The 22660-nt window shown below is 37.0% G+C and overlaps 1 protein-coding gene across 1 annotated transcript; it reads left to right on the top strand.

Annotated features, from left to right (window-relative positions):
• The first annotated feature begins 5417 nt into the window (after nt 1–5417).
• Nucleotides 5418–19844, top strand: LOC117327043 (sialate O-acetylesterase-like). Its single transcript, XM_033883867.1, has 9 exons — nt 5418–5491; nt 6520–6854; nt 7357–7498; nt 9247–9406; nt 14399–14487; nt 15481–15611; nt 16707–16861; nt 18327–18522; nt 19582–19844. Exons 1-9 carry the CDS (start codon nt 5422–5424, stop codon nt 19810–19812), a joined length of 1509 nt encoding a protein of 502 aa, XP_033739758.1. The 5' UTR covers nt 5418–5421; the 3' UTR covers nt 19813–19844.
• The last annotated feature ends 2816 nt before the right edge of the window (nt 19845–22660 follow it).

The raw sequence follows: 22660 nt of genomic DNA, 5'->3' as shown, positions 1-22660 counted from the left end.
CGAGCCGCATCTAAAATGTGTTCAATTTATCTGTATCAAACATCGCGTGCATCAGGCTGGAGCCCAAGGGGTGCATTTTACTATTTTCTAAATTCCATTTTTGATATTTCATTTATGGCAATGTGACGAATCTCTCCCTCACCACTTATACCGTATGTTTTTATTTGATGTGAAATTCTCATTTTTCGACTATTCGCACAGCATTTTTCCTCAATACGATCAGATACAGATATCCGACCAGCAGCGGGGTTGGTGGGCGATGCCCCCTTTGTGGTTCATCATTGAAATTGGATCGTATATTTGCATACATAAATACCAGAGTCTTTAAAAATGGTAGTTACTGCTCCTGCTTAGCGCTCAGCATATTAGGAGTGGGACGACTGGTTCGCCCGTTGTCAGTATAATATGACTGGGTGGGTGTGCTGCTGGGTGTCTTCGGCAGTATGCCTCAGTGAGGTGGCACTTTAAATCGGCAAAAGTTCCGGCCTATCACAAGGTTTGGTTTGGTTTATTTTGTTTAACGTCCTATTAACAGCTAAGGTCATTTAAGGACGGCCTCCCGTGCGTGCGACATGCATGCGTGTGGTGAGTGCGTATGCGTGTTTTGGGAGTCTGCGGTATGTTCGTGTTAAGTCTCCTTGTGAGAGGTCGGAACTTTTGCCGATTTAAAGTGCTACCTCACTGAAGCATACTGCCGAAGACACCCAGCAGCACACCCCAACCGGTCAGATTGTACTGACAACGGGCCAACCAGTCGTCCCACTCCAAATATGCTGAGCGCTAAGCAGGAGTAGCAACTACCATTTTTAAAGACTCTGGTATGTCTCAACTAGGGGACAAAACCCAACGCCTTCCTCACAGCGGCGAACGCTCAACTAAAGGCCAAAAGTGAGGCATTAACAAGGGAGACATTAGGAAGAAGAAAGTTGTTAAGAAAGAAGAGAAACGATAAGATCCCAAATTTAGTCGCCTCTTACGATCATGAAATGGGGGCAGCAGGTACAATTCTTACGCCCTACCTGCAGGACCTATCACAAGGAGACTTAACACGAACATACCGCAGCCTCCCAAAACACACATACGCACTCAACACACGCATGCATGTCACACGCACGGGAAGCCGTCCTTAAATGAACTTAGCTGTTAATAGGACGTTAAACAAAGTAAACCAAACCAAACTACATACATCAAACAATACCAGTAGCCAACTTGTATAGCTAACAAGGCAAATTATTTACAAATATACAAATCATAATCTAAGGCGTTTATACTACATCATATATACAATGGATGCTATTGTGCTACAAATACATGCATATACTTTTTGTGTTATACATGTACATGTTACATAGGTTACGGGGTTTAAACCATTATGTTACAAGTATATTGCTACCATACCCTTCCTGATTAACTACATATCTTGAGAGGTCGGTTTATACAGTATAAATGGTTCTAATGAAGTCACGTGATCATCTTGTAAATAAAATGAATATGAATTAAGACCAAGGACAAACTGCGACAGAGTATGGTAAAATCGCCATATAAAAACATCTGGTCGAAGCTTTCCTCGACGGTGATTGGCTGGTCTAAAATATCAATTACAGTCGAGTAGACGACATCCTTGTTCCCTATTGCATGAAAAAAGACAATCTCCATGGCAAATAAATATATATATTCAGTTCAAATTCACAATTTCAATTCTATTTGAAATAATTTATCACCCACCTGTACCAATGCTATCATATTATTGTAAATCTGTTTTGTCATATTTTGCATGTCTCGGATTCATTTGTATGACTGCACTGGGAAACATTGAAATCGGTAAATGTCTTTCGTATTATATGGGGGATATCGTCAATTTATCTAGTGATATAACCTTACTGTTAAAGCAATATCACTAAATCATTACAGTCCTTACACTATCACTAACTGACAATGTAAAAGCAAAAAGTCATGTCATAGAATAATGACAATGTTTTACTTCATAGATTTGATAAGTATCGCTTAATAGGCAAAACCAATAACTTCCTTAACAAGTGCGAACGTTCTACTAAAGGCCGAAAGTGAAAACAAATTGTCACACGAGACTACTTGGAAGAAACACGATATGTTGACCAATAAAATCCTAATTAGTTAAGTCGCATCATACGAAGCAAAAGCTGGGAACAGCAAGATTAAGTGTTATCTTCTACCTGCAGACAGAAGAAATCGGTGACAATACATCTCGGAAGTCCATTTTGCAACCGTGTCTTGTGTTCAGCCAGTCGGGTTCCATTTTCAAATATTTATTTGTTTATTTGTTTGTTGATCATTAATGTTTAATGTCAAATTAATTCATTTTAATCATTGATTGACGATGTGTTCTTGTTTAACTTCTTACATTACGATTGGTGATTAAAAGTTAATACCTATTTCGGGGTCACCTATAGCTGTTAATAGGACGTTAAACAAAATAAACCAAACCAAACCAAACCTATAGTTGCACTTAGCTAACAAGCCACAGAAATATTACACCGCTATTCCATTACACATACACTGGAACCGACCGTGTCTTATATCCTAGACATAGATAATATTACACTCCGGCCATTCACTTATTGACAACAAACCCGCTGTAACGTCTCTTTCACCAACCAACTAATGCTAAATTTCATACCAATTCTCTTACAATTTCGCTGACTGATGTTTATCTGAGGTCAAAACCAAATGTTCTCTTTATATTTCTTATTTTTTATTCCTTTTCTGATACTTGAATCCAGATTTCAACAAAACAACTCCTAAATTTAAATCTTATTTCTAGAGCATAAAATTCTCAGACAGCCAGTTAGAATGTATAACATCTCATGTGTGTAGTGAGGTATGAATACAGCGCTGAGTGAAACAGAATCTGACATCATGCATGTATTACACATTAATCAAATCACTTCTTTCGACGAGAAAGAGTTATAAACTGAAAATTCCCTGTTCCAGTTTTGACAGGAAAATTACTCTTTGCGATTCTAACAAGGTCAAACGATGAAATGGGTTATATTCTGAAACAGAGAGTTTTCACATTTTGTGCAGTCGGCATTATTTCTGTTTGTAGAACTCTCGTCACAATCTAGCATTGATTGATGGAGTATCATTAAAATCTCTCACTTCAATGTACAAGAATCAATTGAAAATTGCTTGGTGTTTATCCTCCTAGTTACAGCAAAACATCAAAATTAATTGCCGTTCTCGCGTGATCAAACTAAATTGTGTTCCCCTAGAAAGCGATAGTCATAATCAGTCAGTATTTTCTGTTCTTATGAGTGATCACTTCCTCCCCACTTCTACTGCGACGTGTACGTACAAAAGGCAATCCTTTGTTATCGTTTTTAAGCCATTGCTGGAGTTTTAAAGCATGGTGTCCTTTGTTAAGAGGTTTAAAGCTTGGTAAACCTTGATGGAGTTTTAAACCATGGTAACTCTTTTTGCGGTTACAAAGCATGGTAACCCTTCTTGCCGTTTTAAAGCATAGTCACCCTTCTTGCAGTTTTAAAACATGGTAGCCATTGTTATAATTTTAAAGCATGGTAACCCCTTGTTGCAGTTTTAAAGCGTGGTAACCCCTTGTTGCAGTTTTAAAGCATGGTAACCCCTTGTTGCAGTTTTAAAGCGTGGTAACCCGTGTTGCAGTTTTAAAGCGTGGTGATCCTTACTGGAATTTAAAGAATAGCAACCTTTGCAGGTGGTCTAAAACGTTTCAACCGTTGTAGGAGTTATTTATAAAGTGTGGACATTCTTGTAGGAATGTTAATGCTTGGTGTACCATGCTGTCGTTTCGACGCGTGACAACCCCCGCGAGTTTTAAATGCGGGCGTGGCTGAAGCAAATGTCTTTTTTTTTCGAATAAACTGACCAAACGACAATCAGGAATGTGTTTGACAACAACCGACTTTGCCAAATAAATAAAAGAGATAAAACAATTATGGTTTAGACAGCATCCGAAAATATATCTAAGAACTTTGTTTAATTTTTGGAATTTCGTTGAAGAAGAAAGCAGAGGAAGCAGTATACTGTACTCTGTTGATCGTTACCTATCTTTAGGTATACATCGATACACTCTCCCTAATAAAGCTGGTATGGAGAACAAGTGCTTCTCTAGTTACGCTGGATACTATATCGTTCAATGAAGCCAGAGAAAGTAAGAGACAAAAAGTATCTATTTATCAAATTTGATATTTTCCCTTAATTTTGTTATGTAGACCATGGCTACTTTTAACACATGAAAATTAGTGACAACCAGTGTAACAACGGCTGGGGGAAGGGGTATTGCACTCCATGTTTTTAGAGCCAAAACATTACATTTATTTACTTACTTCTATGTTGGGTACATAAGGCTTAGTAGGGACCACAGAACCAAATCAAAAATAGAATGTGGGTTTTCCCCGTTTGGGCAGAAGATTTAATAGGAAGGTGAATACATCGGGCCTACTGATTGGATATTAAGGTGAGAGAAGTTTCCAAAGTTTTAATATGTGGGTCGGGCAATACATATAGATGTAAAATATATAGAAAAACAGTTATTTTTTTGCTAGCCTGTTTTTGTCAGGGGGAGGTAAGTAAGTGTGTATTTTGTTACAATACAAGATGGCGGCCCCCATATAAAAAAGTTCAAATTGGTAGAATTTTTTATAATTCCATTTAGAGGTTTCCGAGATGACATACTTCAAAATTATTGCTACTGGACCAGTGTTGAAAACTCCATTTAAGCAGTACAGTGATAAACGTTAACATTACCGTCTATGGGAAATCATTTGGTTCCGTGGTCCCTATATAATCGTTTATTATCCCTCTACATACGCTCTCGCCACACGCTTTGCATGTCGAACGCACGGGGGCCGTCCTTAAATGACCTCAGCTGTTAATAGGACGTTAAGCAAAATAAACCAAACCAAACCAATTATTATCCCTCTACATAAATCCAGGTATACTACGCCATCAACATAAAAATTTTGTAATAACGTAACCAAAAATATAAAAAGTACCTCGCCCATCACCCTAGCCACACTGTCTGAAAGATAGCAATAACCAGAGCCAACTAGCTGGGTCGAGACTGCCGGATCGAGATATATTTCTTCATTTTTTAAGGATTACCTACCTGCGATCCTGAGAGACCGACTTTAAAACGTGTAACACTTCTTCATAGCCCTTAAGCTGTGTAAGGACGTAAACAAAACAAGTACCCACACTCCCTTCCCCATCCCACCCACACTTTCATTGCTGAAGAACAAGCGGAAGGACAGACAAATGGTGATTTGAACAATCGCCATGGTGCCGTTGTACTTTAAATTACATTCTATTATTAGTTGCAGAAATGAACTATATCAGGACGTGTGTGTATCATAGGGACTTAGAAGATAAGGCCAGTTTATCTTGTGCCCTAACTTGAGAGCAATGACGAAGACGGTCAGCATGGTGGAATCACATATATTGCGTATGATCTGGCTTGGCTTATGCATAGCATGTACGTACTGAATAGTATTTCTTATCTTATGATAAAACTGATTTTGGGGTTTTAAGTATGGTTACTTTTGATATTATTTACAAGACCATTGGTATTTGCACTTCACGAGATCTATGTTGTTTTACACATACTATACATGTCATATACGGTAATAAGTAATGCATTTCTGACTGTAATATTGAAAAGTAATTAATGTACATTGTATCACGTCGGATCAATTATTAACTAGCTTCACAACAACTTATAACTAGTTTCTCAACAACTTATGTCTATGATAGACTTTCTCTGTCGGTATGGCGTAAGAATAGTTCCATGAGTATAAGATTTAATTTATAGCACAAGAGGTCAAATCGGCCTGCATCGCTCACTTGGTACTCACAACATTGATTATTGCAGAACTTACAGCTATTCAGAATGTGTTGTTAAGCGTTTTAGCAAGGTTCTTCCCAAGGATGGGTGAATGCACTATTGCTATGTTCCTATAATTCAAGACAAGCGGAATTTAACTTGCATTGCCGAGGCGATTGTGTTACGTCATTGGATTTTTCGTGTTGATTTGCATTTCAAACGAACCTTTGTATTACAAATGACATTTGTTCTGATGAGAGAATCTGGCTTATTAATCAAGATGGTGTATATTTTTTAAAACTACTCAGATAATGTTGAAAGAGTCCCTTGCAAACTAATGAAATGACAGACCGTGTTTGCTGTTTGGTAGGCTACATGATATATTCTGTTTTTTTCTTTCATTTGGTGAAGGAAATATCTTGTTTCGGAGATTCATCGCATCTTGATTACTTTAGGCGTACGCGTGATCAATTTCCAACAGATTAGCACAAAGATGAATAGACGCACCCGCCATGCTTTCCACAAAATAAGATACATAGGGATTCTGATAAGAGTATAAATTGTTATCATAATTCAGGGAAAAACTTTCAGCACGAAAATCGCCATAATACGACTTCCGGTATGTAAGTTTAAAGTACATTGACATTATCAGGAATGAAGTGTTAAATTTCTCGTTACAGTATGCGAATCAACATTCAATTTTGCCAATACTTACTCGGACCACATGGTTTTACAAAAAGGATCACGTGGTTCGATTGTATGGGGGAAATCCTCAAAGCTTGGAGACACAGTCCATGTTTCTCTAAATGGTCACGAGGTTGCCCATAGCAACGTAACACATGATGCATATGGAGGACTGATTTGGATGGTAAAAATAGTTATGACGTCACATTACTACGGTCCCTACAACCTAACAGCTAGGTCAAGTCTAGGGGAGATAACTGTATATGACGTGATGTTTGGTGACGTATGGTTATGTTCCGGCCAAAGCAACATGGAATTCACTCTAAGTAAGGTAAGTACGCTTCGTTTTTCTGATTTATTAATATATTGAAAGAATGATTAATTATTTTTTTAATTTTGATTTTTTTTATCTTACAATAACAAACATTTTCATTGGCTTGGAAATTTATATCAGTCCATCACGTAAAAAACGACGTCGCAGTTTAAAACGTCGCTTTTGATTGGCGTATGGAGCAGCGTAATGATTTGTAAGAGAAAAGAGTCCATCAATAAAGTCATTTTTTGCAGGGTATATAATAAATAATAAGGATTAACTTTAATATACTGTTTTATATTATGTAGTTATAACACAAAGAAACCTTTTTTTTCTCCTTTTCTTGTTATACTTCAATAACATGAAAAATATATTCAAGTAAATTCTTAAATATTTCTTGCAATGAAAATAAAATTGCACCAATTGGATGACAGGTGATGCGTCACTTTCGATGACAAAAAATATCAAGGTAACTATCAGTTTGTCGTGTAAATATTTCTAATATTCTTTTCCCGAACAGCTTATGAACAGTACGGCAGAATATGCGGACGCTTCCCAGTACCAAGACGTTCGGGTGTTCAGAGCCAACCATTTTCCTTCTTCGAACAGTCTGGAGGATTTCCATCTACATAACATCGCACGATGGGCAAAACCTTCACAATGTATGTGTTGGTAATGTATATTAATAGTCTTCTGTATTTAATAGAAATAATTTTACAGAACAGCAGAGTAATATAATAAAATACCAATACATCAACGAGTTCATCATCAAACGAAAATACCTACGGCACTTGTATATAAAATCACTGTCTAACCGGTCGCTGTCGCTGATATATATATAGCAATATGTTTGCTCATGGAAGTTATGCCGCTATAGGAATATAAAAAAATCATTATATACAGCTGTGATATTTAGGAAAGAATCTACCAAAGTTTTTTTTTCTGCTTTTATGATACTTATTGCAACATCACTTTGATTAATTTCATAAGCTAGACAGTTACCATACGACATTAAAGATACCAGCGCCGATAGCGTATACACTGCTCGTTATAAAATGCATAAAATGACACTTACAATAGAGAAATATGTCTAATTAACAACAACAACACACGTGAATTATGACAATAACATTATCTAAACAATAATCGTCGTATCATTAGCGAACGTTACGTACCAAATACATAGAGTCAAAAGTACATAAGAATGTCTTCGAGAAACGTTGGGAGAGTGGTAAATTGTTACTTTTTGGATTGTATAAAAAATACACAACAATCTATAATTGTTTTCAATATATCATACTTACTCTTACTCTAATTCTCGATGGAAGGTTAAACTTTAAGTGCATATTATCTTTCTTTCTGTTTGCAATTAAAGGGAAGCTACTCAAACACTAAAATCAAAACATTCAATGAAAATATTCTTCTATTAGTTTTGACTCTAGTTTGCGTAACTGCCAATTTGTATTGGAATGTGCTTGTATAAGGGGTCTTTTTGCAATCGTCTGAGATAACAAGATGCATACGAACCATGTCTATAGCTTACCTGCATATTAACCAGGCAACATAGAACTCGTTTTCACCTCTTCTATTGCCCTGCAGGTAGGGCGTAAGAATTGCACCTGCTGCCCCCATTGCATGATCGTAAGAGGCGACTAAATTTGGGATCTTATCTTTTCTCTTCTTTCTTAACAACTTTCTTCTTCCTAATGTCTCTCTTGACAATGCCTCACTTTTGGCCTTTAGTTGAGCGTTCGCCGATGTGAGGAAGGCTTTGGGTTCTGTCCCCTAGCCGAGACATACCAGAGTCTTTAAAAATGGTAGTTGCTACTCCTGCTTAGCGCTCAGCATATTTGGAGTGGGACGACTGGTTCGCCCGTTGTCAGTATAATGTGACCGGGTGGGGTGTGCTGCTAGGTGTCTTTGGCAGTATGCTTCAGTGAGGTAGCACTATAAATCGGCAAAAGTTCCGGCCTATCACAAGGAGACTTAACACGAACATACCGCAGCCTCCTAAAACACACATACGCACTCACCACACGCATGCATGTCGCACGCACGGGAGGCCGTCCTTAAATGACCCAAGCTGTTAATAGGACGTTAAACAAATAAAACCAAACCAAACCTTAGCTGTTAATAGGACGTTAAACAAAATAAACCAAACCAAACACCTCTTCTATGAGCATGAAAGAACAGTAAAAGCATCATTAGGTCATAGAAGGTCGAAACAGCAATATGATATCCCTAGCATCACTGACGAGTCATTGAAGGATTAAACAGCTATATGATGTAATTAAATTCTTCTTTTTTCATTTTCTTTTTTGTATCTAAATCAATATTTTACATTATCTTGTATGTCTTTTGTACAATCATTCTATCAATACATAATCACAACCTCTCTTCCTATCTCCAGCTACTCTTACGAGATTTTCCGCTGTGTGTTGGCTGTTTGGAAAGCGTTTGTCGTCACAATTTGGCTATCCAATAGGACTGATAGAATCCAACTTCGGTGGAACGAAAATTGAGCTGTGGTCTTCTCCAGATGCACTGAGTCAATGTTCGGATTCCAAAAGGTAGCATTAACTATTTACTTATATCAGGTATGGAATTAAACGGATATTAGCGTAAGGGAAACAGCATGCCGTTAATGCTGCGAACTCATAAATAAACGCAGATTTAGAAAAGTGGAAAGGTATGACTTTACACTGAGAATTCATAAATATACATACAGACTGTACATTTAGGAGGTATAAACGAAAAAATACAGAATACAATCTACATGTATATGCACGTACTTATATCATAGAAAAGAATGAAAAGTATGACATCTCTGGGGCATTAAGTATTGGTTGTTAGATGTTATGCATTTGTCCTAACGACCTTGTGTAATGCCAACGTGTTCGCGACATGTTTGGTTTTATTTGCTTAACGTCCTATGAACAGCTAAGGTCATTTAAGGACAGCCTCCCGTGTGTGCGATATGCATGCGTGTGTTAAGTCTCCTTGTGATAGGCCGGAACCTTTGCCGATTGATAGTGCTACCTCCCTGACGCATACTGAAGTAGACACCCAGCAGGACACCCCAACCGGTCACATACTGACAACGGGCGAACCATTCGTCCCAATCCTAATATGCTGAGCGCTAAGCAGGAGCAGCAACTGCCATTTTTAAATGACATGACATTTTAGTGAGATGGTACTATAAAGCAGTCTGTAAGTTGATATAATCATATAAGTATAATCAAGTCATTTCAGGATAAACTAGTTTTTTGCATGGGTTGCTTCATAGTGACTATAAACTGAATGTCATGTTGGAGGCAAAAGGACATCGGATGTATTCAAGTCAACTGATGACGTCAGAATATCCCTGGTTGTACGTAAAGCCCCAATCAAACTGTGCCGGTATTAACCACGGTCTATTGCGGATGTTCACGGTTCTGTTTACTAGTGTAGTACGGTTTAGGTGTAGCCAATGGTAAATTGACAACCAAACATAGATGTAGCGTAAGCTTAAATGTAGGGTTAACCTTAATGTAGGGTAAACCCAGATGAAGCGTAAACTTAAATATAGGGTTTACCTTATTGTTGGGTAAACTTTAATGTAGGGTAAACTTAAAAATAGGGTACACCTTAATGTAGAGCAAAACAAATGTAGAGCAAACTTACACATACCATTGTATTATTTTTTCTGGAATAATCGATAGCATATGTCGTTTGGAAGTGCGGGGATTTATCGGCGGGAATATATTCTGAACCTAAAATCGATAGTACAAAAAACAGCAGCAGCCACTTTTACACTTTAAATCCTTCTAACTTTAACATTAAGATTTGATATATGACCAAGGTGTGTGAAATGAAGCTAGATGCGAATATAGGTTCCTCGAAACGAAGAGAATTCTTCCTACTACATTAGCATGGTGTCTGCCATCAAATTGGTTATGTCTACTGACCGACGCAAATTAGTATTTTTTCAGCAACATGATATGGGATATTTGAAAAAGAATCTAAAAATAGATAAAATAAATAATCAATACATAAAACAAACATTATTGTAGGCTTCCTGAATAAGATTTAATTGTTGTTATATTATTTTTAATCTCTTTGCGATTTTCGTAAGTGTTTTAGTCGATTTAAGTGAGTTGGGGTGCCATTTCGCTCGCGACGGAGTTGCCAATGTTTGGTTTGGTTTGGTTTTATTTGTTTAACGTCCTATTAACAGCTTGGGTCATTTAAGGACGGCCTCCCGTGCGTGCGACTTGCATGCGTGTGGTGAGTGCGTATGTGTGTTTTGGGAGGCTGTGGTATGTTCGTGTTAAGTCTCCTTGTGATAGGCCGGAACTTTTGCCGATTTATAGTGCTACCTCACTGAAGCATACTGCCGAAGACGTCTAGCAGGACACCCCACTCGGTCACATTATACTAACAATGGGCCAAACAGTCGTCCAAAATACGTCTAAAATACGGTGTGTGTATTTTAGGTGGCTGCGGTACGTTTATCTCATTTGAGCGCGAAAATAATGCCGACTTTATAGTGCCACCTCCCTGAAGCATACTACCGAAGTCCACAAGTAGGACATGCCACCTGGTCATATTATACTGACAATGAACGAACCAGTCGTCCCACTCCCATAAGACTGATCGCTTATCAAGAGTAGAAACTGCCATTATTATAGACTCTTGCACATGTATGTCTCGGCCAGGGGTGAGGATCCGAACCCTTCCTCACAGGGGGAAACGTTCAACTTAAGCCCAAAAGTGAGGCAATGTCAATGCGATAGGGATAGTAGGTACAATTCTTACGCCGCATATGCAGGGCAGACATATGAAAAACAGTCTACGAGTGCAGATTCTGCTCTTTTTCATTTACATATGGAACATTTTAACATACACTGCCAGCTTAAGGATGTATAAAAGTCTGAGGTCAAAATTTTCGAAAATTTAACTTTTGTTCTACCATAGTTATTTTGAAAGAACAGTATGTCGCTGTGCTTGTTTAAGCACTAAAGCTCTTTGTAAATGACAAGTGATGCAACACCATTTTCAAAACTGTATCCCATGAAAAATACATGTTTAATTTAAATGTCATTACAAAATAAAATACAGCGCAATTTTTGTTCAAATTTTGATTTATTCTCATTATCCATTTCAAGAATATAAACAAAAATTTTCAGCATTTTGAATATTTCTTTTTCAAAACTTTAAAATGTAGATTAAAATATAAAATAAAAATATTTCTAAAATTTAACTTTTTCTTAAACGTTGTCACATGATAGAACCAACCCTAACTTATGAAAATTTAAAAAGAAAATGATAGGTTGGGGATTTGGTTTATTTTGTTTAACGTCCTATTAACAGCTAAGGTTGGTGATGAATATTTTGAGATATTGCAATTTTGCTTACACACCCCTTCCCCTTTAATAGTTTAATTTGTCTTTGTTAACTATGATATTGGAAAAATATAAAATGAAAAAAATGACAGCTTAAACCAAAACAGTTTTATTTGACTTGAGTTAATCCAAACAAATGCCCACATACAAATGGATATTTCAATATTTCAGAAACATTTATTTTAATTATAATTTTATACTTTAAAAAAGGGACAATATTAAAAGGAAACTATATATATACTTAATCTACTGTAATGCTTTATTTACAAGACTGTTGACAGATTACCATGGAATTGATAAGGGCTTAGAATTCAACTGAAAAAAATGTGTCCTATATGATTTTTATATGGCTAAAGTGTAAATTACCTAATATTTTGATAATACATGTGACATATGTTGTATCTATTTTGCTGTTTTGCTACAATTATGATGTTTCCAGCATAAAGAAAGTACATGTATTGATATTGACACAAAGTTATTTAAAAGACATAATACAACATATTCGTCACTTGTCAACAGTGTATATTTGGCATGCATAGAGGGTAGTCTATCTTTTCAAAGTATGTACATGTGGGGTACATAATATAACTACGTCATGGAATTCAAAGCTAGTCTACACATGGTAGATGTTGGATCCAATGATAGGATTTCGAGCCCATGATTCATCTTTAATTAAGATCAGCATTTCAAGTTATCGAATTTGAAGTTGAAATATGTATTAGTTTCTCTCAAGGACTGGTTCCAACAGGAAATGTGTTGTAATTCTATTCACTCTGTAAAATACAAGGAAATGAAATGCTTGAGTTATGTTGTATTTAAATAATACACATGTATTTAAAACAACTAAACAAAATATAGTAATACAAAAAAAATATTATACAAACTTAGCTTAATACAGCTAAAATCCCGTTCAGGTCCACTCGATCCCATTCAGGTCTGCCGTGTTTGTCGGTTCGAATACCTACTCATTTATCGAGCTTTAAAAAGCATCATTCAATTTTTGTTCAAGTGGAATTGGTGTTTTGACATGTAATAACATCCCTTCTTGCATAAAACACTGAGAAATAACACATTTATAAGCAACAAAACACCTTTAAAACCCATTCAGGGCCAGAATTAGGTCCTTTCAGGTCCATTCCTGACTTTAGGAGGACCCATCAGTAATGTATACAATGAGTACATGTAACAGTATACTATCTATAGCAGCTGGCTATATATTGGACACACGGGAGGCCGTCCTTAAATGACCTTAGATGTTAATAGGACGTTAAACTAAATAAACCAAACCAAACTATATATTGGACAAGGGTGTGTGTGTGTTTTTTTTTTGTTTGGGGGGGGGGGGGGGGGGGAGATAAAAGCAGGATATAAATGAATATATGAATTATAAATGTAAATTCAGTAAACTGTTTAATACTGAATTCGTCTAAGGTTATTATTACCTTAATGATCGCTGACAGTCCTAAGGTCCCAATATAGATCAGCATATGTCGTTGTGATGGAATTTGAAGAGACAATGAACCATGATCAGCTAATTTTATATATAAACAAGTCAGTTCAGCAATTCACTTGCTCTGCAGCCACTCCTTGTTAATGTATATCCACTTATGTTGTTAACGTTGTTGCATGTCGTCTGCTGCTACCTACACAGTAGCTCTGAACGACGGACCGCGGACGGTTCATGGTACGTCGTTCGCAGAGATTGTCGACAGGGTAAATGTGATAAGATTTAACACCGCTGTTGATATTTTTCAGTCTTCTAAGATGCTTCGGACTCTTGAATCCATATTCGTAGGATGGGAGTTTTTTTCCGTGTTTAATACAAATAATGGCAGTGAGAAGCTTAAAAAAGTATCGATGTTCACAAAACACTGCAGATCCTTGTTTACGTTTGACAACGACGCCGATTTGCGGCATGTCGTAAATAATGACGGAAAAAGATAATAAACAACAAAAATCTTTTATTTTTCATTAGTTATCTAAGCTGAGATAAAAGTTTTGCTGTTATTAATATAAAATAGTGCTCGTTACGCTACTTTTTTTTATTACGACGGCATCTTTTGACTAACGCCAAATATTGACTTTCATACATCCTTAAAGCATAATAGCCTTACATTTCTATAGTTTGATTGGTACACATTGCCTTTTATTTTGAATTTTGTGAAACTTTATTTGTAGAGCGAATCATATTGCCGACTCTGGACTATGGAATGGTATGATCAGTCCTTTACTGAGGAACACCATATATGGAACTATTTGGTACCAAGGTTTGTCCATTTGGTGTTTTATGACTTAACCCTGAAGTCAGGTATGGTGAATGCATGTTTCCTGCTTTTACTCATGTCACAGAAGGTAACACATGTAAAATCTAAAACCTTTTATTTGGCCTCATTAAGTAGGCATTGCCTTAATAATATCAAGGTTTTAGGACATTCACTCGTCGCAAGCATCCGCCTTTGTCTAGGGGACAGAACAACAAGCCTTCGTCACAGGAGCGAACGCTCAACTAAAGGTCAAAAGTGAGGCATTTTCAGGGGATATATTAGGAAGAAGAAAGTTGGTAAGCGAGAAGAGAATAGATAAGATCCCAAATTTAGTCGCCTCCTACGATATCATGCAATCGGGGCAGCAGGTTCAATTCTTACGCCCTACCTGATTGGCTGTCTGTGGACACATACCATCCCTAACGAGGTGGACACAGTATACCTAACGTTAAATCCAAATAAATGTCACTAAACACATGTGTATCACTGTCAGCACCAATGGAGGCCCTAAAATGAGCGGCCAACGATGATGTTGGGTTCGCCAAAATCCACAATATGTCACTCACAGCTGAATTGATAAGACTAAAGCATTTTGTTTCTCCCTTGACACCGTCTTCATTTGACCATAGCGAGTTCGATGGCGGGAAACCATGATACAAATAGAATTACCATAACGCTTATATAAGCTAGAGGGCGTTAACATTTTTTAACAGTTAAAGATTATTTTTCTTATTCTTGTTTTTACATGTATGGATTCCACGATGTCTTCTTTTAAATAGACATAGGATAACACAAGATTATGATCTGATGTATCCAACTGCATTATAAACTTTGAATGGAAGCGACTAATGTTTTATTCTAATTTACACATAATATCCGCCACTGAAACTGAAAGGAAATTATAAACCTGTCTGATGTGAAAATTTCTCAATAAATTTCGTGTTGTCATAGTAACATTTACTATCGATATAATTTCCGGTATATATTTGTCTACAGGCGAGTCTAATACTCCAAACCCGGGTAAATACGCTTGTCAATTCCCCGCCATGATCAGTGACTGGAGGCAGAAGTTTAGCGCCGCATCTCTCCAAACGACCTCTCCACACTTCCCGTTCGGATTCGTACAGGTATATATGCCAAGCACAATTTAAACAAATATAACTGTAGATTTCATACTCGATAAACTGTGCTTTCTTTATTGTGAAACTGATTTGGGATAAAGCAATGCACGAGCTTATACCATCAACATGTTCTAAAGATAAATGTTTACGGGTTTTACAAACTTTTTACCTCGATTGATGTTTACTGACAATTCTTAACGGAGAATGTCGATTGGAGTCACGCGGCAATCTCTCCCAGAGTGCATTGCGGTTCCCTTTATAACATGTTAAAAAGGGAACCGCAATGCATACTTGGAGAGATTGGTCACGTGGCTGTAAGTGAGTGCTGAAGCGTTCTACTTGCGAGCGTTAACTATGCATTGTTGAAGGACCTACCGAAGCTACAAACAAACCATGATTGCGGACACTTTTAATTCTCGAAATAAATGTCTTATGATACTACACTTAAACATAATGTTTTCCAACTAATTTGTTTACAGTTATGATAACTTTTAAAACTTGAAGAGGAGGGGGGGGTAATGTTTTTTAATTTGCATTACAGTATATTCACTTCACTATGAAATGTGGTAAATGTATATTCATGGTAGGCATTTTAGCTGATGCCTTTTTATTGTACATTCCTTTTTGAGGCGACTGAATTCCGAATATTTTTCTCATATTTCCCCGAGCACATTTCACTGTTAATGACTCCTTTGACACTGACTCACGTAAGGTCATTAACTACGTGGCTGCCCCTATGGGAACGGTTAATGGTTCCTTTCAAGGCCGTGACACACTTCAGTCCTGAAAATGGTACTTGATTTCCCCAGCTAAACATTCAATGGTACTTTATTTCCCAAGCTTAGCATTTAGCACTATTAGGAATGAGAATATGTACAGAGAAATATGATTAAAATCAATAGACCTTTACTGATTTAATGTACAGACGTTAAAACTTCATTAAAACCCGTTCCATACAGCTTCGCTGTCATTAATAATTGAAAAATAAATACAAAACGCCTATCCGTATTTTTCAATCGATCGTAATTACTCTTTTTCGGCGATATAGCATCTTTTACTTACTTTTCCATGTTTCTGAGTAAATCACCATCGCAATTTCAGCTTGCAGGAAATCACAACGGTACCAACGGTACGTATTTTGCATGGATGAGATGGACTCAGACTGCTGCGTACGGTAAAGTTCCAAACGCCAAGATGCCAAACACATTTATGGCAGTAGCTATGGATTTGCCGGACTTTGAATCCCCTTACGGAACGTAAGGATTTTAGACACTACATCATTTGTTGTGAATTTATGCTCATATTTTGATTCAGATGATACAACATTTGAGTTCATCACTCTTTATATGGTAATGACGATTTTAAATGAAGAAACAATTTATGGATGGTTTGGTTTGGTTTTATTTTGTTTAACGTCCTATTAACATCTAAGGTCATTTAAGGACGGCCTCCCGTGCGTGCGACATGCATGCGTGTGGTGAGTGCGTATGTGTGTTTTGGGAGGCTGCGGTGTGTTCGTGTTAAGTCTCCTTGTGATAGGCCGGAACTTTTTCCGATTTATAGTGCTACCTTACTGAAGCATACTGCCGAAGACACCCAGCATCACACCCCACCCGGTCACATTATACTGATAACGGGCGAACCAGTCGTCACACTCCTTGTATGCTGAGCACTAAGCAGAAGCAGCAACTACCATTTTTAAAGACTCTGGTATGTCTCGGCCAGGGGACAGAACCCAAAGCCTTCCTCACAGGGGCGAACGCTAAACTAAAGGCCAAAAGTGAGGCAGTGTCAAGGGAGACGTTAGGAAGAAGAAAGTTGTTAAGAAAGAGAAACGATCAGATCCCAAATTTAGTCGCCTCTTACGATCATGCAATGGGGGCAGCAGGTACAATTCTTACGCCCTACCTGCAGGGCAGATTTTATGGAATTATTCTTAACATGACTCAAATTGTCTATGGGCCGTAAAACAATATAATACGATACAGTACAACGCAATGCAATATAAAACAATAAAACATAAAACAAAACAATAAAATAAAACAATATAATAAAACAACACAATACTATTGACCTTAGCTGTAAATAAGACGTAAAACAAAATAAACCAAACCAAACCAACACAATATAAATACAATAAAATACAACAAAAACATAACAATACAACACAGTATGATAAGCCAACAAAATACAATTTAATACAACATAATACAATGTAATGGAAATATTTATTCAACACAATCCAATGTAATAAAACAATGCAATACAACACAATGAAATACAATAAAACACAACACACTTTAATAAAATGCCATACCTGTAGGTGTACAAATGCGAACCTGAAGGAATATTGGAAATGTAACCTTTCAATATCTGTAAGTTAAAACTAAGTATTTTCTTTCAAAACATACCACAAGTTTTATATTGGCGGCACACTCGTTGACCCCGACATACTTAAATTGAACACATATGAAGTAACATGTATGGTGACAAACGCTCATCGACACGTATATTTGTTAATAAAGACTCATACTCATGCCAATTCACATTCATTTGTACGTCAAGAACAAATAAATATTTATGCATATATCCCAGCATGATTGAAATAAACCATCCACTGTTATCGTGTACTGCTGCAAAAAGACTTTCCCCGATACAAATACTAATATTGTGTCCGATGGGTATAGATTTTCTATATAATTCAGCGTTTATATATTCCAGGATACATCCGAGGTACAAACATGACGTGGCTTCCCGTCTGGCCCTTTCTGCTCTCGGCGTGGCATACCACAAATCAGGACTGGAGTACCAGGGGCCGTATCCATCTAATTATCACGTGACTGGTCATTCCCTTAATATAGAATATGACAATGGAAGAACGCCTATCAGAGTGAATATTAACGCAAGTAACTTCGAGGTAAAGTTTTTTTTTATCAGACTTAATCTTTTAAAATGAATGTAAATCCAATTTAAACACTAAATCTGTATTTTGATTCATTTCATATGATCACTATCGAGATTATGCGTATTGGTTCTATTGTAAACATCTCAGGGGTCAGTAAAATTCAATCAGCTGAGTTGACATGTGAACGTGTTAAGGTCGAAGTAGAGGATTTTACTATAATGGCGTCCGTCACTGGTCTCGCAATACAATCGATGTACTTTAGTGTTACTTTGACGTGAAAAATGTCAATTATTCAGGAGAGGCTCATCCTTTTAGAACACATTGTCCTGCTATATATGGCGTGTTTGCACCTAGATTCGTCTAAACACATACGTAAGTGTGTACGTGTAACAAGGAAAAACATTCCCAAAATACATACTGATATATGTATATTGAACATAATCTACAGGCGGTTAATGGCGGTTTGAAATTGATATATACTGTACTTACATTCAAAGCGCTGTAAGTGTACATTTCTCCCCCGATTAACGGTTCAATCGGAATATAGAAATGTTGATTCATCACCTTCCATAGTTTGCCCTCTCTATCAATATCAAGGTAGAATTATCATTTTCGTTTACCTGTAGAAAACCCTACGCATTCCGTTATTTTGGACGCTATAACATGCAGCTTTAATGAGTTAATTCACATTTCAAAATGCAATTCACTGGTCAGGACCAGAAATATTCTGCTTGAAATTAAAATCCTTACCTATTTCCGTGAATATATATATTCCTTCACCAATCCAATAACAAGTGATCTCCTATATACTGTAAACGTGCATGTTTTAGCGAACTCAAAAATAAGCGGATAACCGAATTTAAAAACATTGGCGCAATGCTGAATTAAGGCACTAATAGTGATTGCCATAGAAAACAGTGTTCAGAAATTTCAATCATCGCAGTAATTCAGCGGAAGGTTTTCAACGCGAAAATCGCTTAAATAAGATAACCACTAATATATGTACTTTTACAATAGACCATTCTTGTAAATTCCCTGTATCTCTTTAATTACGACTTCTTTACATTACAGGTATGCTGTTCGTATCGTGAATGCAATGTGAATTACGGTGTATGGTTACCAGCTCCTGTTACGTCACATGACATATCGTCCGTCACGCTTGGTACAACTCCATGTGGTCCCGTGCCATTGTCCGCCGTACGATACGCATGGAGGGAGAGTCCATGTCCTTTTAAGGAATGTGCCGTCTATGGTAGGGACACCGACCTTCCGGGACCACCGTTCTACCACAGTTTTCATTAATTGTTTGATAAAATAAATACTGTATATTCCCACCTATTTAGTCTACTAAAATCGTTCGCTTTATCTTCTCTGAATTCTACAAATCGATCCCTATTTCTTCTCTGACTTCTACCTATTTTTCTTATTGATGCTACAAATAAATCGCTATTTCTCCTTTGACTTCTCCTTAACTCGTTCCATATTTTTTTTCCTGATTTATGCTACAAATTTTTAGTTATTTCTTCTCAGACGAATCGTTCGCGTTTTTCCTCTTATTTATACTACAAATCGTTCGCTGTTTTCCCTTTAATTTATACTATAAATCGTTCGTTATTTCTCCACTGAATAAGCCATAATTATCATAGCGCATTTATAAGCTTGCACTGATAACCCGTCTCTGCCATTGGATTGCCATGGTTATAACCTTAGCTGTTGTTAGAACTTCATCCTGAAACAAAAGCCTTTCTTCCAAGTCGACGCATACAAGTCGACGCTGCTGTTATACACTATTTAAATCACATATTTTAAATTAGTTTATATTCCAATACTTTTTCATTATCGCGCATAAGCTTTAAGAGGTGTAACTTGCGATATCCTTTCGGGAGACATTTGTAAGCCGCTCCAGCATATCTGTCAGTGATACACATTTTCAATAGCAAGGAAATAAAATTCAGTTCTCCACACATTTGAATTGACAAAACTTGCCCTATATTCTTTTAAATTGTGAACGTATTCATCAACATGCATATTCTGTCACCTCCTGTACGGGTGATTTACAAATTGACGCTGGTGACCAGTCGAAGTCTAGAATTTTTTGTTTTTGTTTATTGAATTCTGTCTGTAAACACGAACTAGTCTGACACTCATTGATCTTCTAATTTGCACTATATTCGAACGATCGCGTACTCAGTTTTTGGTGCGTTGTGCGATCAGGCAGCTCTAACCCGCATCGTAAATGAGTTTTCCCGTGATGTCCATTGTTTGAACCATTTTACTACATGTCAACCACAAGGCATTTGTCGCAAATAAAAGGAAGCAGGCTTAGCGTGGGGTCTGCTGCTGGGTGTCTTCGGCAGTATGCTTCAGTGAGGTAGCACTACAAATCGGCAAAAGTTCCGGCCTATCACAAGGAAACTTAACACGAACATACCACAGCCTCCCACAACACACATACGCACTCACCACAGGCATGCATGTCGCACGCACGGAAGGCCGTCTTTAAATGACCTTAGCTGTTAATAGGAAGTTAAACAAAATAAACCAAACAATCCCAAGCATTGTGTGTGCCTGTATTATGGAGGAATATGTAATGAGGGTGAGAAAACGTGGGAAAATATGAAGACCGCTTTGTACTTGAAAAGGCTAATTGGTTTAACACAAGCTACACACAGATCTCGTGATTGCATTTGCAATTTGTATTGTCTAAAAAAAAATAGTAATAAATAAAAACAACTTCAAAATGCATCTGGTGGTTCAGACGAGTGTTATATTTCGGAACCACCGTTACTTTTATTAGTGGCGCCATGTATACATGTACGTACCAATAGGTGGGTCATCTGCATTTGACGTGGAGTCTCTTAGTGGACATGAACATATCAGTTTATCGAAGTCGGCATGGTCAACTAAGGTATCAATGACCCACGGATGTATGTTTAACATGGCATATTGTCCAGCCAGGGTAAGGTGAGTTTAAATGTGGTCGTATATTTCCTCAGCGTATGCATGCACGATGAAAGGTTCATCTGCATTGCACATTCGAAATTTGCCTCGTCCTCATCTTTCCCCAGAAAAGAAGTTTAAATATGATCTGGGATTTTCCCAAAAATCTTCTTGGGATGATGGATCTCAGTGGGCCACAAGGGGAACTTATCACATTGTGGTGTACGTAGTCGGCATAGACAAGGTCTGTAATAACAAAACTTGTATTCCACATTTCGGATTTTGTGTGTGTTCGACCTTTTAAAGTTCAAAATAAGTATTTGGCATGCGCTAATCCGACAAGTCGTTGTGTGTAAATTATTATATAATTCACAGATAATATCGTCGTAGAAACTGCAAAACCTCGTAAGTTGTTTCAGCTAAGTTTTCAGGAGACACAAAAAACTGTTTTATTATAGTTGTGTAAAGCGAATGTTCATCTTTTTTTGTAACAAAGTATATCCTTGTGTACTTAAAGGAATTGTTAACTTCACTCTAACTAAAGGATTACCTGTTGACCTATATTCGACTTACGAGGATTTGTTTCAGTTTTCATGAAAAATATAGGGAAAAACGAGATTTTGTGAGAATATTCCATTCTTTAATAGTAAACTTAACTTAAAAAAACATTAGGTATTGTTCAAGTAAATTGTTTGCTGCCATTGCAACCATAAAACGTAGGTGAGTATTTACCAAATTGACTAGAAAATTAACCATGTACATGTATAATTGGCAAATAGTAAAAATAATACCAAAAAATATATCTTGCTGATATTTGAAAACAAAATGTTTTGAAGTCTTTTGTGTGAAACATGCAAAACCTTTCAAATTTCATTTTGTACCAGTCACTCGCTCTAAAAGTTATATATGTCCACAAGATGTTATTATTTAATTTATCTGGCATCCATATGATGGTACAAAACAATCACTAAGTCAAGCAATCATTTGTCTGAATGAGGTAAATTGTCATAGAAGCCATGATAATCGGACGGGATCACTTGCTTCAGCTCCTGTAGATGCTGGAATTTCCTCTTTGGAATGTTGACTTTGGATGTATACAGAGGTTGTATGTCCTGATCCGTGTAATTGTGACAATCACTTCTCCTTGCTTTCCGGGGAAGGTCCTGCAGATCTTCCATCATACAGAAGCTTGTACTGAATCTTACCATCC

This window comes from Pecten maximus, chromosome 5, assembly GCF_902652985.1.
Source record: "Pecten maximus chromosome 5, xPecMax1.1, whole genome shotgun sequence".
NCBI classification, from domain to species: Eukaryota; Metazoa; Mollusca; class Bivalvia; order Pectinida; family Pectinidae; genus Pecten; species Pecten maximus.
Note: the sequence above shows the minus strand (reverse complement) of the source record. Positions and strands in the feature narration are given on the sequence as shown.